The following is a 12,158-nucleotide window of genomic DNA, read 5'->3' on the forward strand; positions in this document are numbered from 1 at the left end:
TATATATATAATAACAATATGTTATTTAGTTTTGCTTATTTTTATGAAAATAGTTTTATAGTGAAGCTACTTTTTTATGAAATGCCTTCCCCCTCTTCAGCTTTGTTTCTAAGATCCATTGATGTTGGCAAATATAGAAACTATAGCCAAACATCTGTCATTTTCATTGTTGTAACATATCTCATTGTAAGAATGTATCTCATTGTATTGTATAAAAGTCATATCAAGTTGGCTGATACTATTCAAGTTACTGGATCCTTATTGTCTTTCTGTCTAGTCCTATCAATTATTACAAGTAAAATATTAAAATCTGTAGCTATTATTGATCAAATCAATAAGTATGAAGAATAAGGGGAGATGATCTGACTTAAGGAAAATAAGAATCCTTGATAAGTGAAAATAAAAAATATAGGGCACATGTCAGGGATGAATACAAATTTTTTCATAAGCTTGAAAAAAGTTTTAAATATCAGATTAAAAGTGCTCACTGAGGCCTTCACCAAATAAAATGAAAGTAGAAACATGTCTAGATTTATTATGGTGAAAGTTTGATTTCTTGTGAGAGTGAAAAATCTCTTGTATGCTTCCAGGGAGGAAAAAAGTTAGTGCTGTATTTCAAAAGTCTCAAGTAAGGTGAGCCTTAATATTCCCTGCAAGGCAGAACACTGGAAGGTAATAGGGTATCTACCAAAGAGATTTGTGAGAAAAATCTGTGCTTCAAGTATACTGTTGCTAGTGAAAATGTTATTCACATGTATAAACAATAGAAAGGCATTCTCAAATATGCAAAGACACAGAAAACACACTACTTAAGTATCACTGAAAACTTTACTTTAGCTCCTTGGCGATGAAAAGTGAGGCATCAGAACCACCTGGGAGCTAGTTAGTCATGCAGAATATCAAACCCCTCCCAAGATCTACCAAAATTAGAACCTGGATTTTAACAAGATCCCTAGGTGATTCATATGGACATTAAAGTTTGGAAAGCACAGCTCCTAATGATCAAAAGTCAAAAATAAGAAGTAACAATTGAGGAAGTCTGAGTAAAAAAACCGATATTATTCATTGATACAAGTTAAACATATAGAACTATCTAGATAATCCTTGAGCATTAAAAATTATCTTTGAAAGATACTCTATATAATATAAAAGTGTAGTAAAACAGTGATTTGTGTTTAAACTCCTAAGTTATATTGGCCGAGATCAGCCTAATGTGGAAAATAAGACTGGGCTAAATTCCTCACCTTGGTAAGAGTGGGATCATTTTTCAAAGGAAGCACTGTGAAAGTGCCTAAGACCAGATGACACAGGTTACTTATTAGCTATAGAAATTAAAGTGAAGAGGGGCGCCTGGGTGGCTTAGTCGGTGAAGTGTCAGACTTTCGCTTAGGTCATGATCTCGCGGTTCATGGGTTCGAGCCCCGCGTCCGGCTCTGTGCTGACTGCCAGCTCAGAGCCTGGAGCCTGTTTCAGAGTCTGTGACTCCCTCTCTCTGACCCTCCCCTGCTCACGCTGTCTCTCTCTCTCTCTCTCTCTCCTAGAAATAAATAAATAAAATAAATAAATAAAAAATAATAAAAAAAGAAAGAACAGGAGAGATCACTGTCCTTTTCAAAGAAGCCAGGTGTGTCCTTTTCAAAGAGGCCTGGCCCAGATGGCCTCCCAGCCACCCTCACAAGGTCTCCTCTGGGAGGGGAAAAGAGTCACGGACAGGTCAGCACAATGCCTCAGGGATCAGCCCTGAGGTCACCTGTTATCCCAACGATACAGAGACCCGTGAAATCCCAGCGCAAGGCTGAAGCAGGCCTGGGCCACACAGGTTCACCTCTGCGGCTGAGCCCATTTCACAGATGGAGGCTGTGCCCACGTGGGGAAAAGAGAAAAGGGCCTGCAATCAGCAGGCGGCCTGTGGGATTTCAGCTGGGAACTGCCTCCCGGGACACAGACTCTTCCTCAGCCTGATAGGAAGCAGGAGGCGCTGGCTGTGTGAACGCTGGCGGGGGCCAAGGGCGAGCTCCGTGGGCGAGACGAGAGCCGGGGAGCCTCAGACCCTGCCCCCAGCTGTGGGCGGAAACGAAATGACTTATAATAAGAAATATACATTTGGTCTTCTCCACTGTTCCTGGCACAGAGCTCCCAGCCGCCCCCTGGAATTTCCTAAGCGAGGACGACGGCAAGAAAGGTGTCCTTTGTTATGTTAATGAGATGGCTGTGGAAGGCCCCTTCAGGATGGGCCTGGAATGCTGCAGACCAACCCCGTCACTAGACGGTTGGAACCCTCAGTCCCACACCCTTGACCCCTGGGTGGGGAGAGGGGCTGGAGGTTAAATCAACTGTAACTAATGAAGTCTCCATAAACATCCAGAGAAGCTCGGTGGGCTTCCGGGTTAGTGAACGCGCCGGAGGTTCAGGGGAGGGGCTGGGAGCTCCCACGCCCACCGAGCATGCCCCTCTCCTTGAATCTCCACGCGTGGGCGTGGAAGCTCCAAGCCCTTCCCCATACCCCGCCCAGTGCATCTTTCCCACCTGGCTGTTCCTGAGTTATATTCTTTTATAATAAACCGGTGATCCAGTACGTAAAGTGTTTCTCTGAGTTCTGTGAAGCGGGGTCACTATAGCCAGTCTGTCAGAAGCACTGGTAACAACCTGGGCTTGAGGCTGGGGTCTGAAGCGGGGGAGGGGAGGAGGGAAGGGGGGGATGGTCAGTCTTATGGGACTGAGCCCTTAACTTGTGGCAACTGATGCCCTCTTCCTAGTGGACGGTATCAGAAATGAGCTGAACTGTAAGACACCCAGCTGGCATCAGAGAACTCCTTGGTGTCATGGGGGACCCCCCCCCAGCTCGACGCATACACACATTGTAATTGTTGCTCAGACCCCTTTGGAGGGCTTTCCAGGGAGCAGGATTAGAGGCAGCTTTGGATTCCAGGCTAAGGAAAGGAAACATTCTCTTTGAGGCAATAGGGAGCCACGGAAGTTTTCTGAGTGAGGGATTAAGATGGCCAAAACCTGGTGAAAGTGCACAGGATGGCTTAGAGGGAGGAACAGCTGGAAACCAGGGAGGACATGGGAGCAAATGGCATCCTGGGGGAGGGAGGGGGTGGGGACTGAGGGTTTCCATCCTGTGGGGGGGGTTGGGGTCGGGACTGAGGGTTTCCATCCTGGGGGGGGGGGGGGGGTGGGGACTGAGGGTTTCCATCCTGTGGGGGGGGTTGGGGTCGGGACTGAGGGTTTCCATCCTGGGGGGGGGGGGGGGTTGGGACTGAGGGTTTCCATCCTGGGGGGGGGGGGGGGGGTTGGGACTGAGGGTTTCCATCCTGGGGGGGGGGGGGGGGGTTGGGACTGAGGGTTTCCACAGGGTAAGAACGAGCAGGAGAGGTGGCTGCAGACAAAGGGGCAGGGAGTCTGAGGTGGAATCCATAGACTCTCCACGGACTAGACCTTCCTTCCGTGTTCCCTGAACCACTCCCACACCAGGCACTGGGCTACAGACTGGAAAACCAAACTTGAAGGTACGGTGTCGTGCCCTTGGGGAGCCATTCTGAGCAAGGAGCAGAGATGAAGGACTCGCTGACTGGGCTGGGGCCCAGAGCCCCAGGGGGGGCTCCGGGTCTGGGGGCTTGGAGGAGGAAGCCATGGTAGGTAGGGGCCGCTGAGGCTGTCGGGACTGAGCCTTGAAGGCCTTGTAGGGAGGGAAAGATGAAGTTCCCTGGTAAGGTCATGGGTGAGGATACCAGACACCCAGAAAGCCTTACAAAGACAGAAAGCCAGTGATGGGAAGGGAGACAGTTTGGGGTGGTGGCTGACCGCCAGGGCCTGGGTGCTAACCCTGGCCCTGCCATTTGCACGCTGTGTGACATGAGAAACTCACCTTCACAGCGCTTCATTATTCTTGCCTACAGGGTGGCTATCGTGAAAGCCCCCACCCCCGGGGACTGGCATCAGGATTAAGGACATAATCATGGTACTGGCCACCCTCCAGTGCTTGCTAAATGCCAGGCACTGTGCCGTGTGCTCCGCTTGGCAAAACTCATTTCATCTTCGTACCATCCTATGGGGAAGATATGATGCCCGTTTTGTGGCTTAGTGAGGTTCAGAAGTGCGCCCAAGAGTAAATCATGATTAGGGGGTAGGGGCAGCCGGGTCACCAGCTCCGCTCTGTGCTGCCCCCCTCGTGATGTGTGTCAGGTGCTGGGCACACAGCCTCCTGGATAGTGGTATCTCCAAAATACCTGCTCTTATCAAGGGTCTGGGGCCGGCGATCAAGGGCTATGGAAGCCTCTAGATTAAGGAGTTTGAACTTCCTCCAGGGTAACACGGAGTCCTGACAGGTCTTAAGGGGGCCGGGTGCTAGATTTGAAGGTGTTAAGAGAAGTCTCCCAGGGAAAGCTGGCTCGAAGTAGGGGAGAAGCAGGAGGTGGAGGGGAGGCTGTCATAACCGTGCAGGGGAGAGACAGGAGGGTCTGAGTGAAGCCCCCACGGGGGAGCGACTTGAAGATCGTGGGGACGAGACTCACGGGAATGTGCCGACAGGATGGTGGAGTTGCACGGGCAGGGGCGTGAGAGGGAGGGGACTGGGGGGCTACGTACAGGCTCTGACTTGAGAGACCAAGTAGAGGGAGGCCACTAGCCAGGAGAGTCACCGCAGGAAGGGGAGCAGGTGTGCGCAGGAGGTGGCGGGGGGGGTGGCAGGGGTGACAGTTTCAGGCACAGGGCTGGACGCGGTGTGGACTTCAGGTGGGTGGTAAACCAGAGATGGCTTGGGGACTGCCTGGTCCAGAGGTGTTAGGGGATGGCGTGGGCACGAGGGAGACCACCCTGAAGGGGGACGGCGCAGCAGGAGAGGCCCAAGGACTGACGCAGAGCTTGCCAGTTGACGGCACAGCAGGAGAGGGGAGCCAGCAAAGGAGGAGAACATGGGCAGGCTGAGGGAGATCGGAGAGTGATGTGATGGGGGCCAGAGAAAGGGGAGTGGTTCAGGGCACATGGTGGGGCCCCCGCCTCAGAGCACTCAGAAGAGCAGCCCATGGGGCTGCATGGACCCCACAGCCAGGAAGAGGCTGGGCCCTGGCCAATGACAGCAGATTGCTGAGCTTTCTGAGATCTTGCAGGCTGACTGTTAAAACACAGCCAACCACACAAGCTTACAATTAAATAAGCTCTGGGGCTCCTGGGGGGCTCAGTCGGTTGAGTGTCTGACTTCGGCTCAGGTCACGATCTCATGGCTTGTGGGTTTGAGCCCCGTGTCGGGCTCTGTGCTAACAGCTCAGAGCCTGGAGCCTGCTTTGGATTCTGTGTCTCCCTCTCTCTCTCTCTCTCTCTCTCTGCCCCTTCCCCACTTGCGTTCTTTCTCTCTCTCTCTCAAAAATAAATGAACATTAAAAAATGTAGCACGTTCGCAGAAGTAATGACTTCCAGTTAGCGCATCTACCGTGTCTGCACAGAGGAATTACTGCTTGATGGTACACAGCTATGTATCTCTCCCCCACCCAAGTTCAGGGATATCTGGCTTCACTGGCCACGGTGGGAGTACTGACGCCGCACAAGTCAGCTAACACCACAGATCAGGGCCTGTGTCCCCGGAGAATCGGTCGTTGGTATTTGCCAGCATGCCCTTGGGGGACCAGGTGCTTGCCCAACACTCATCAGGAACCCTGACCAGGCCCTGGCATCCCCATGACTCTTCTGCAAGCCGATCGATGCCTTCTGGTGGCCCCCGGTCCCACGGGAAGGGACAAGGTGCCGAGTCACAGGGTGAGGAGGAGAACGCGGGGCCCCCACATACCCAGGCTGAAGAGGTTGACGGCACCATAGTCCAGGAAGTAGCAGATGTGCCGGGCATTCCCGGACATGGAGCTGAAGGTGTGCGCACAGCTGGACGCAAGCGGGTACACGCAGCTGGAGCCCATGTACACAAACAGAGGCCAGGAGTAGCTGTCATTCTGGATGTCCGTCACATACAAGGCGGTCACAAACCTCCACATGAAGAACCTGGAACACAGCGGGGCCCACTTGACCTCTGCGAGGGGGTGGGGGTGGGGCTCCCCTTACGCCCCTCCCCGGACCATCTGTTGGGCTCCGTTGCCCTGGGATGACTGAACCACGTGTGTCCTCACCTCGGTGGAATACTAGGCGTGATGGGGGGTGAGTGGGATCCTTTTTTGGTTGGAAATGGGCAGGAGGGGGCAAGGGGAGAGCATTTAGGTTCATCTAGGCCCATCTTCTCCCTGCCTTGTAACCACAGAATCTCTCTTAGAGCATCTTGCCTAAGTCCTTCACTAAGCTGACACCTGCCTCCTCAGAATCTATCTCCACTTGATCAGCCCTAGCTCCCCTCCACGAGACCACAGACAAACAGCCTATCAAAGATCCGAGGATCCCTCCCCCACCTCTCTGAACCTCACACGAAATAACCCCATTGCACTCAACCACCCCCCACAGGATCCATACTCGGCATCGCCAGCATCCCTGTGGTTTGTCTATGTCCCCTTCATAGACAAACTCTATGGCTCTATCTAGGCTCTTCAAACAGAAGCAACCTCCCGGGGTGGGGGGCGGGGGAGTGCTTGAAAGTCTAGAAGGTGCCAGGACCTTTTTCTCCCTCCTCTCCACGCTATTCCTCCGCCGCTAATGCAGTCCCCGTCCTGAGTGGCCCAGACCCGTGCTGAGGCTCAGCCGAGCCTGGGTCTCTGGGCCCACCTCCATACAGACACACAGCTCAGCCCCGCCTCCCGTCTGCCTCACCCGTGCCCCGGGCAGAGGGGGTCCTGCCTGCTGAATTGCCCACTTCCACAAACCGCTCCTAGAAAGCCAGCCCCTCTGCCCACTGGCTCTCCCACGGAGGGAGACGACAAAGCCTTTCACGCAGGAGCGCACAGAGCATCACTCCATCTTCTGGCTACACTGCCATCTTTCTCCTCCTGGCCCCGCAGAAACACAGCTTCAGCTACGTGCTGCTCTCCAAACCTGTCCCACCTCCTCACGATGACTCCCTGGCCCCACTTCCGCCGGGCATCTCTCCAACCCTCCCCCACTCTGTGTCACTCAGCGGCGACCACCTCTCAGGGCCTGTCAGTGTCAGGGGGCCGTATGCAGTGGGGGGGCCTCAGCCAGAGCGGCTCAGCTTCGGGACGGCCAAGAGGTCACCCCACGGGGATCTGTGCACCGGAGCTCAAGATGCACAAACGAGGATGGTCAGGCCAGCGCCCCTGGCGGCACAAACTTTAAAACAGCCTAAATCACCTGTGGTTCATCCATAAAACGGAAGTCCGGGCAGCCAGAGAGGCCTGCGGCCAGAGGGGGTTGGGGGGAAGAAAGCCAGGGCAGAGCGGCAACGGGCAGGGCCAGGGGGCTGGGTGGGTCACCACGGGAAGCAGGTGACCTAGCACCTCCAGGATGAACGGGAGCCAGGGGAAGGCACCGCCCCCATCCCCATCTGCAAGTTATAATTATTAGCATTTGAAGTATTTTTTAATGTTTGAAATGTTTCTTTATTTTTTGAGAGAGAGAGAGACAGAGGGTGAATGACGGCGGGGCAGAGAGAGAGGGAGACACAGAATCCGAAGCAGGCTCCAGGCTCTGAGCTGTCGTCTCCCTCCGTGGGAGAGCGGGCACAGAGTCTGGGCAGAGTGCAGACTATCGCTCTTGCTTCGCAGATGGGAAAACATGAAGCTCAGAGAGGTTAAGGGACTTGCTGGAGCTTGTCAGGTTTTAACCAGGCCCCGGGGCAGGCAAAGGCTGGGGGGCCACGATGAGCCCCTTGAACGCCACCAGAACCCACGTGCTAAGCTCTCCCTGCAGCAGGCCCCAGCGGCTCCTAGCTCCACGCCCGCACACCATGGGGGAGTCCCCCCAGATCCCAGCCTGAAATCTCAGCCTTCCCAAACCCCTCCCTGGGATTTAAAGAAGCCCCAGTCCCCAGGGCTCCCGAAGGAGCTGGCCAGTCAAGGGGGCCGGAAGGTACCAGAAGGGCAGCAAGTGAGTCCAGATGTTGAGGGTCTCATTGGTCATCTGGAAAAGGCTGAGGAGGCAGGCGGTGGCGGAACTCTGTGGGTGTCGGTAGCCGAAGAGGATGCCCTGCTCGTGGAAGACCTGCAGGGGGGAAGAGAACGGGGCACCGAGGGGAGGTGAGAGGGCGGCAAGAACGTTTCGGGAGGAGCAGCTCCGGCAGCATCTCATTGGCTCTCAGGCTGTGCACTTGAACCCTTAAGCCTGGACCCCTTGACCCCAAGTCCTTGACCTGACAAGCTGCTTCCCTCTGCCCCCTCTTCTCCTCCTCCCTGTCCGTTCTAAAACCCCACGTCCTTCCAGAAGCCGGTGGTGCGGAGGAGAGAGAAGTGGAGCTCCTGGCTCCCTCTGGGAACCCAGCCAGTCTTCAATCCCAGACGCACTTACTCTCGTCATGAATATTGCCTAAGAGGGTGGCTTTGCGCCCTCTGCCTGGGGCCTACCGCCTGGTCTTTGGGTGCCTTCGCGGCTGGCTGACATATATGCTGTCTGTCCGAGCCGACAGGCCCTGGGTGTCAGGGTCTGGGGGGAAGGCCTCTGCAGAGCAGTCCCGCTCAGCGCCAGGCGCTTCATATGCACTAAGGCGCTTCATAAAGGCCTTTTGATGATGAAGACGGGGACGCATCAGCCTGGGATGCAGGCAGGGGGGAAACTGCCGCAGCCGGGCCTGCCGGGCCAGCCCTCCCCTCCCCACGCAGCCCACGGGGCGAGTCTCTCAGTCACCACCTTCCAAGGAGACAGTTGGACTGGTCAGCTCACATATGGGTGTGAACCTGCACGGAGGACCCCATTAGAGCTATTTAAAAGGGTCATTGTACGGAGCGCCCTGGTGGCTCAGTCGGTTAAGCATCCAACTTCGGCTCAGGTCATGATCTCGTGGTTCGTGAGTTCGAGCCCCATGTGGGGCTCTGTGCTGACAGCTCAGAGCCTGGAACCTGCTTTGGATTCTGTGTTTCCCTCTCTCTCTGCCCCTTCCCAGCTTGCACTCTCTCTCTCTCTCAAAAGGGTAATTATACGGGGCATCTGAGTGGCTCAGTCAGTTAAGTGTCCGACTTCAGCTCAGGTCATGATCTCGCAGGTCATGAGTTTGAGCCCTATGCTGAGCTCAATGCTGACAGCTCAGAGCGGGGAGCCTGCTTCCGATTGTGTCTCCCTCTCTCTCTCTCTGTCCCTACCCCACTCACGCTCCATCTCTCTGCCTCTCTCTCTCTCTCCCTCAAAAATAAATAAACATTGAAGAAAAGGGTAATTGTAAAAATGAGGCAAGAGGGACAAAGGTCAGGATGCATAAGCATGACGTGAGAACAAGAAGCATGTAAACTGTATTCCTGCCGTGATAATGTGGATTAGAAGTTTAAGGACCCTGGCGGGACAGAGGCTGGGAGGGGCACAGAGAGGCAAGGAGTTAACTTATTAAGGATTTGTAGACTTCCTTTCGCTTTTGGGTTGAGTTAGGAGCTTCCCAGTCTTGACACTATGGACATTTTTGGCCAGAGAATTTTGTGTTGTCACAGGCTGTCCTAGGCAACAGTTAAGCAGCACCCACGGTCTCTCCCTATGATGCCAGGGGCACACACCTTGGTTATCACAAGCTGTGACAACTGAAAATGTCTCCAGATGCTGCCGATACCCCCTGGGGGCAAAATCTCCCCTGTTAAGAACCACTGATTTAGAGGAATGTGGTCATAGTTTTGAAAGGTAGATGAAAAATGAGTTGATTAATAGAGGCAAATACTGACAATGATAATATATTATAGAGTTTTCCCTTTAGTTTTCTGGGGCTGAGGGGGAAAAGAAAGAGAATGCCAACCTAGTACAAAATAGGGGGGCGCCTGGGTGGCTCAGTCAGTTAAATGTCCAGCCTTGGCTCAGGTCATGATATCGCAGTTCGTGAGTTTGAGCCCTGAGTCAGATTCTGTGCTGACAGCTCAGAGCCTGGAGCCTGCCCGGGATTCTGTGTCTCCCTCACTCTCTGCCCCTCCCCCACTTGCACGCATGCACGCACGCTCTCTCTCTCTCTCTCAAACATAAACACTAAAAAAAAATTTTTTTTTAAAGTACAACAACTATGTCTTGAGGTTCTGAGTCAAGTGGAGAAAGTCAGGGGTTATTAGGGTAAAGAGTCAAACCTGGGCCTCCGAGGTACCCTGTGACCTTGACCCAGCCATGACTCTCAGGCCTCAGTGTCCTCACCTATAAACCCGTGAGTACATTCCCTTCCTAGTTCAGTTCTGGATTAAACTGGTCAAGCAGGGGGAGGGCGAACCATGAAGTCGGTTCATGGTCCAGTGAAAAAATACTATTTGAATTAGGTTTGGGTCTTAGCTGATTAAAGCGATTTGTTCTGGTTTCTGGTTCCCCGTTCAGTTCTGCTGACGCCCTCGGTTTGCAGTGGGCAGGCTCCAGGCCCCGGGCAGCAGGAATCCTGGCTCGCAGCTGCCCTCCCCACCAGAGCCTTCAGCTCCGGACCCATGTGAGGAGGGTGGCCGTGCCCGGCAGGCACAGGAAAGCCCTGCAGCGGAAACTGGGGGTCTCTCGTTCCATCTCACAGTATAGTCTCCCCTTAAAAAAATTTTTGGGGGGCGCCCGGGTGGCTTAGTCGGTTAAGCGTCCGACTTTCGCTCAGGTCATGATCTCACGGTTCATGGGTTCGAGCCCCACGTCGGGCTCTGTGCTGACTGCCAGCTCAGAGCCTGGAGCCTGTTTCAGTGTGTGACTCCCTCTCTCTCTGACCCTCCCCTGCTCACGCTGTCTCTCTCTCTCTCTCTCTCTCCTAGAAATAAATAAAACATTAAAAAAAATTTTTTTTTGGCGGGGGCTCATGGATGGCTAAGTTGGTTAAGCATCGCGACTTCAGGTCAGGTCATGATCTCACCGCTCATGAGTTCGAGCCCCGTGTCGGGCTCTGTGCTGACAGCTCAGAGCCTGGAGCCTCCTTCAGATTCTGTGTCCATCTCTCTGCCCTTCCCCTGCTTGTGCGCTCTCTCTCAAATATAAAATAAAACACAATAAATTTTTAAAAATTGTTTTAAAAGATTGGCCTCTCATTAAAATGCAGAAATTTCCAGAAAGGAGCCATTGTTATTGATGATTCACTCCTTCACAGGAGTGTGTTTTGTAGATCCTGTGCTGAGGAGATCTCACAACAAGGGGCTCGAGGAGCACTGGGCATTCTTCATATTTAAAGAATCTCCTCCAACCTGCTCTGCTGACCCCAGACATGGATGGGAAGCCCACTAACCATACTCTAGGGGCAGGATTTATTATTTTTTAATTTTTTAAAATGTTTCTCCTTGAGACAGAGAGAGAGGTGGGGGGGAGGGGGAGGAGCAAGAGAGAGAGGGAGACACAGAATCCAAAGCAGGCTCCAGGCTCTGAGCTGTGAGCACAGAGCCCAACACGGAGCTCAAACCCATGAACTGTGAGATCAACGACCTGAGCCGAAGTCAGACACTCAACTGACTGACCACCCAGATGGATAAAGACTGGAGAAAAGAAAGGAGTCCCTCAGTCCTACAACAGCGATGTTCTGACCTGCCCCCACCTCCCTCAACTTGAACCTCAGTTTATTAGGTCAAAATGCCAGATGCACTCTTGCGCCGAGTCCCTCTGAGCACGAGAAAGGTGCATCATTCTGTCCATCTTCCGGCTCTGGCCTCAGCAAAGTGCTTTGCATAGAGAAGATCTTAAAAGAAGACACGCTCCATAAATCTAAACAACAAATGGGACATTTGGAAACAATTTTGTATTCACACCCTGTCTAACCCCGAAAGGCAAATTGCAATCATTGCCTTGGTTCTCCATAGCTGGGTCTCATTTCCAAGCAGCCCTAGGTCAGCAGGTGCTGGCTAATTTGCACTGCAGAATCGATTTGTCGGAATCCACCTCCCATCCCTGGTTGGAGGCCAGGCAATTTCACGTGAAATGAAATCAAATTGTGTGCGCAGCCTATTATTTAGAAGTGAGAATCCCTAGGTCCCCGGGGTGGAAGGGCATCTCAGCGAGCTTTCCTCTTAGTGCCTGCCAAGGCTTGGCTTTCTGGAAAGACACTGTGCACCTGCCAGCTGGTGCCTCAAATTCCACTGTGACCGTTTTCAACCCTTGGTTTTTCTAGCTATTAAACTGCAAATCACCTGGGGAAAATAATCGAG

At 53.1% G+C, this 12,158-nt stretch overlaps 1 protein-coding gene across 1 annotated transcript in view; it reads right to left on the bottom strand.

The window, feature by feature from the left end:
- The window catches only part of PAQR5 (progestin and adipoQ receptor family member 5), a 25,757-nt gene extending 17,223 nt beyond the window's left edge, over nucleotides 1-8,534 (bottom strand). Inside the window, exons 1-3 of the mRNA XM_039219468.1 lie at nucleotides 8,395-8,534; nucleotides 7,964-8,091; nucleotides 5,786-5,991 (exon numbers count right to left, since the gene is read on the bottom strand). Of these exons, the coding sequence (XP_039075399.1) occupies nucleotides 5,786-5,991; nucleotides 7,964-8,091; nucleotides 8,395-8,403 (343 nt within the window). The 5' untranslated portion in view covers nucleotides 8,404-8,534. The remainder of the gene's footprint in view (nucleotides 1-5,785; nucleotides 5,992-7,963; nucleotides 8,092-8,394) is intronic.
- Between the last annotated feature and the right edge of the window lie 3,624 nt (nucleotides 8,535-12,158).

Source organism: Hyaena hyaena, unplaced genomic scaffold (genome assembly GCF_003009895.1).
Source record: "Hyaena hyaena isolate Hyena2069 unplaced genomic scaffold, ASM300989v1 scaffold_15, whole genome shotgun sequence".
Taxonomy (NCBI): Eukaryota; Metazoa; Chordata; class Mammalia; order Carnivora; family Hyaenidae; genus Hyaena; species Hyaena hyaena.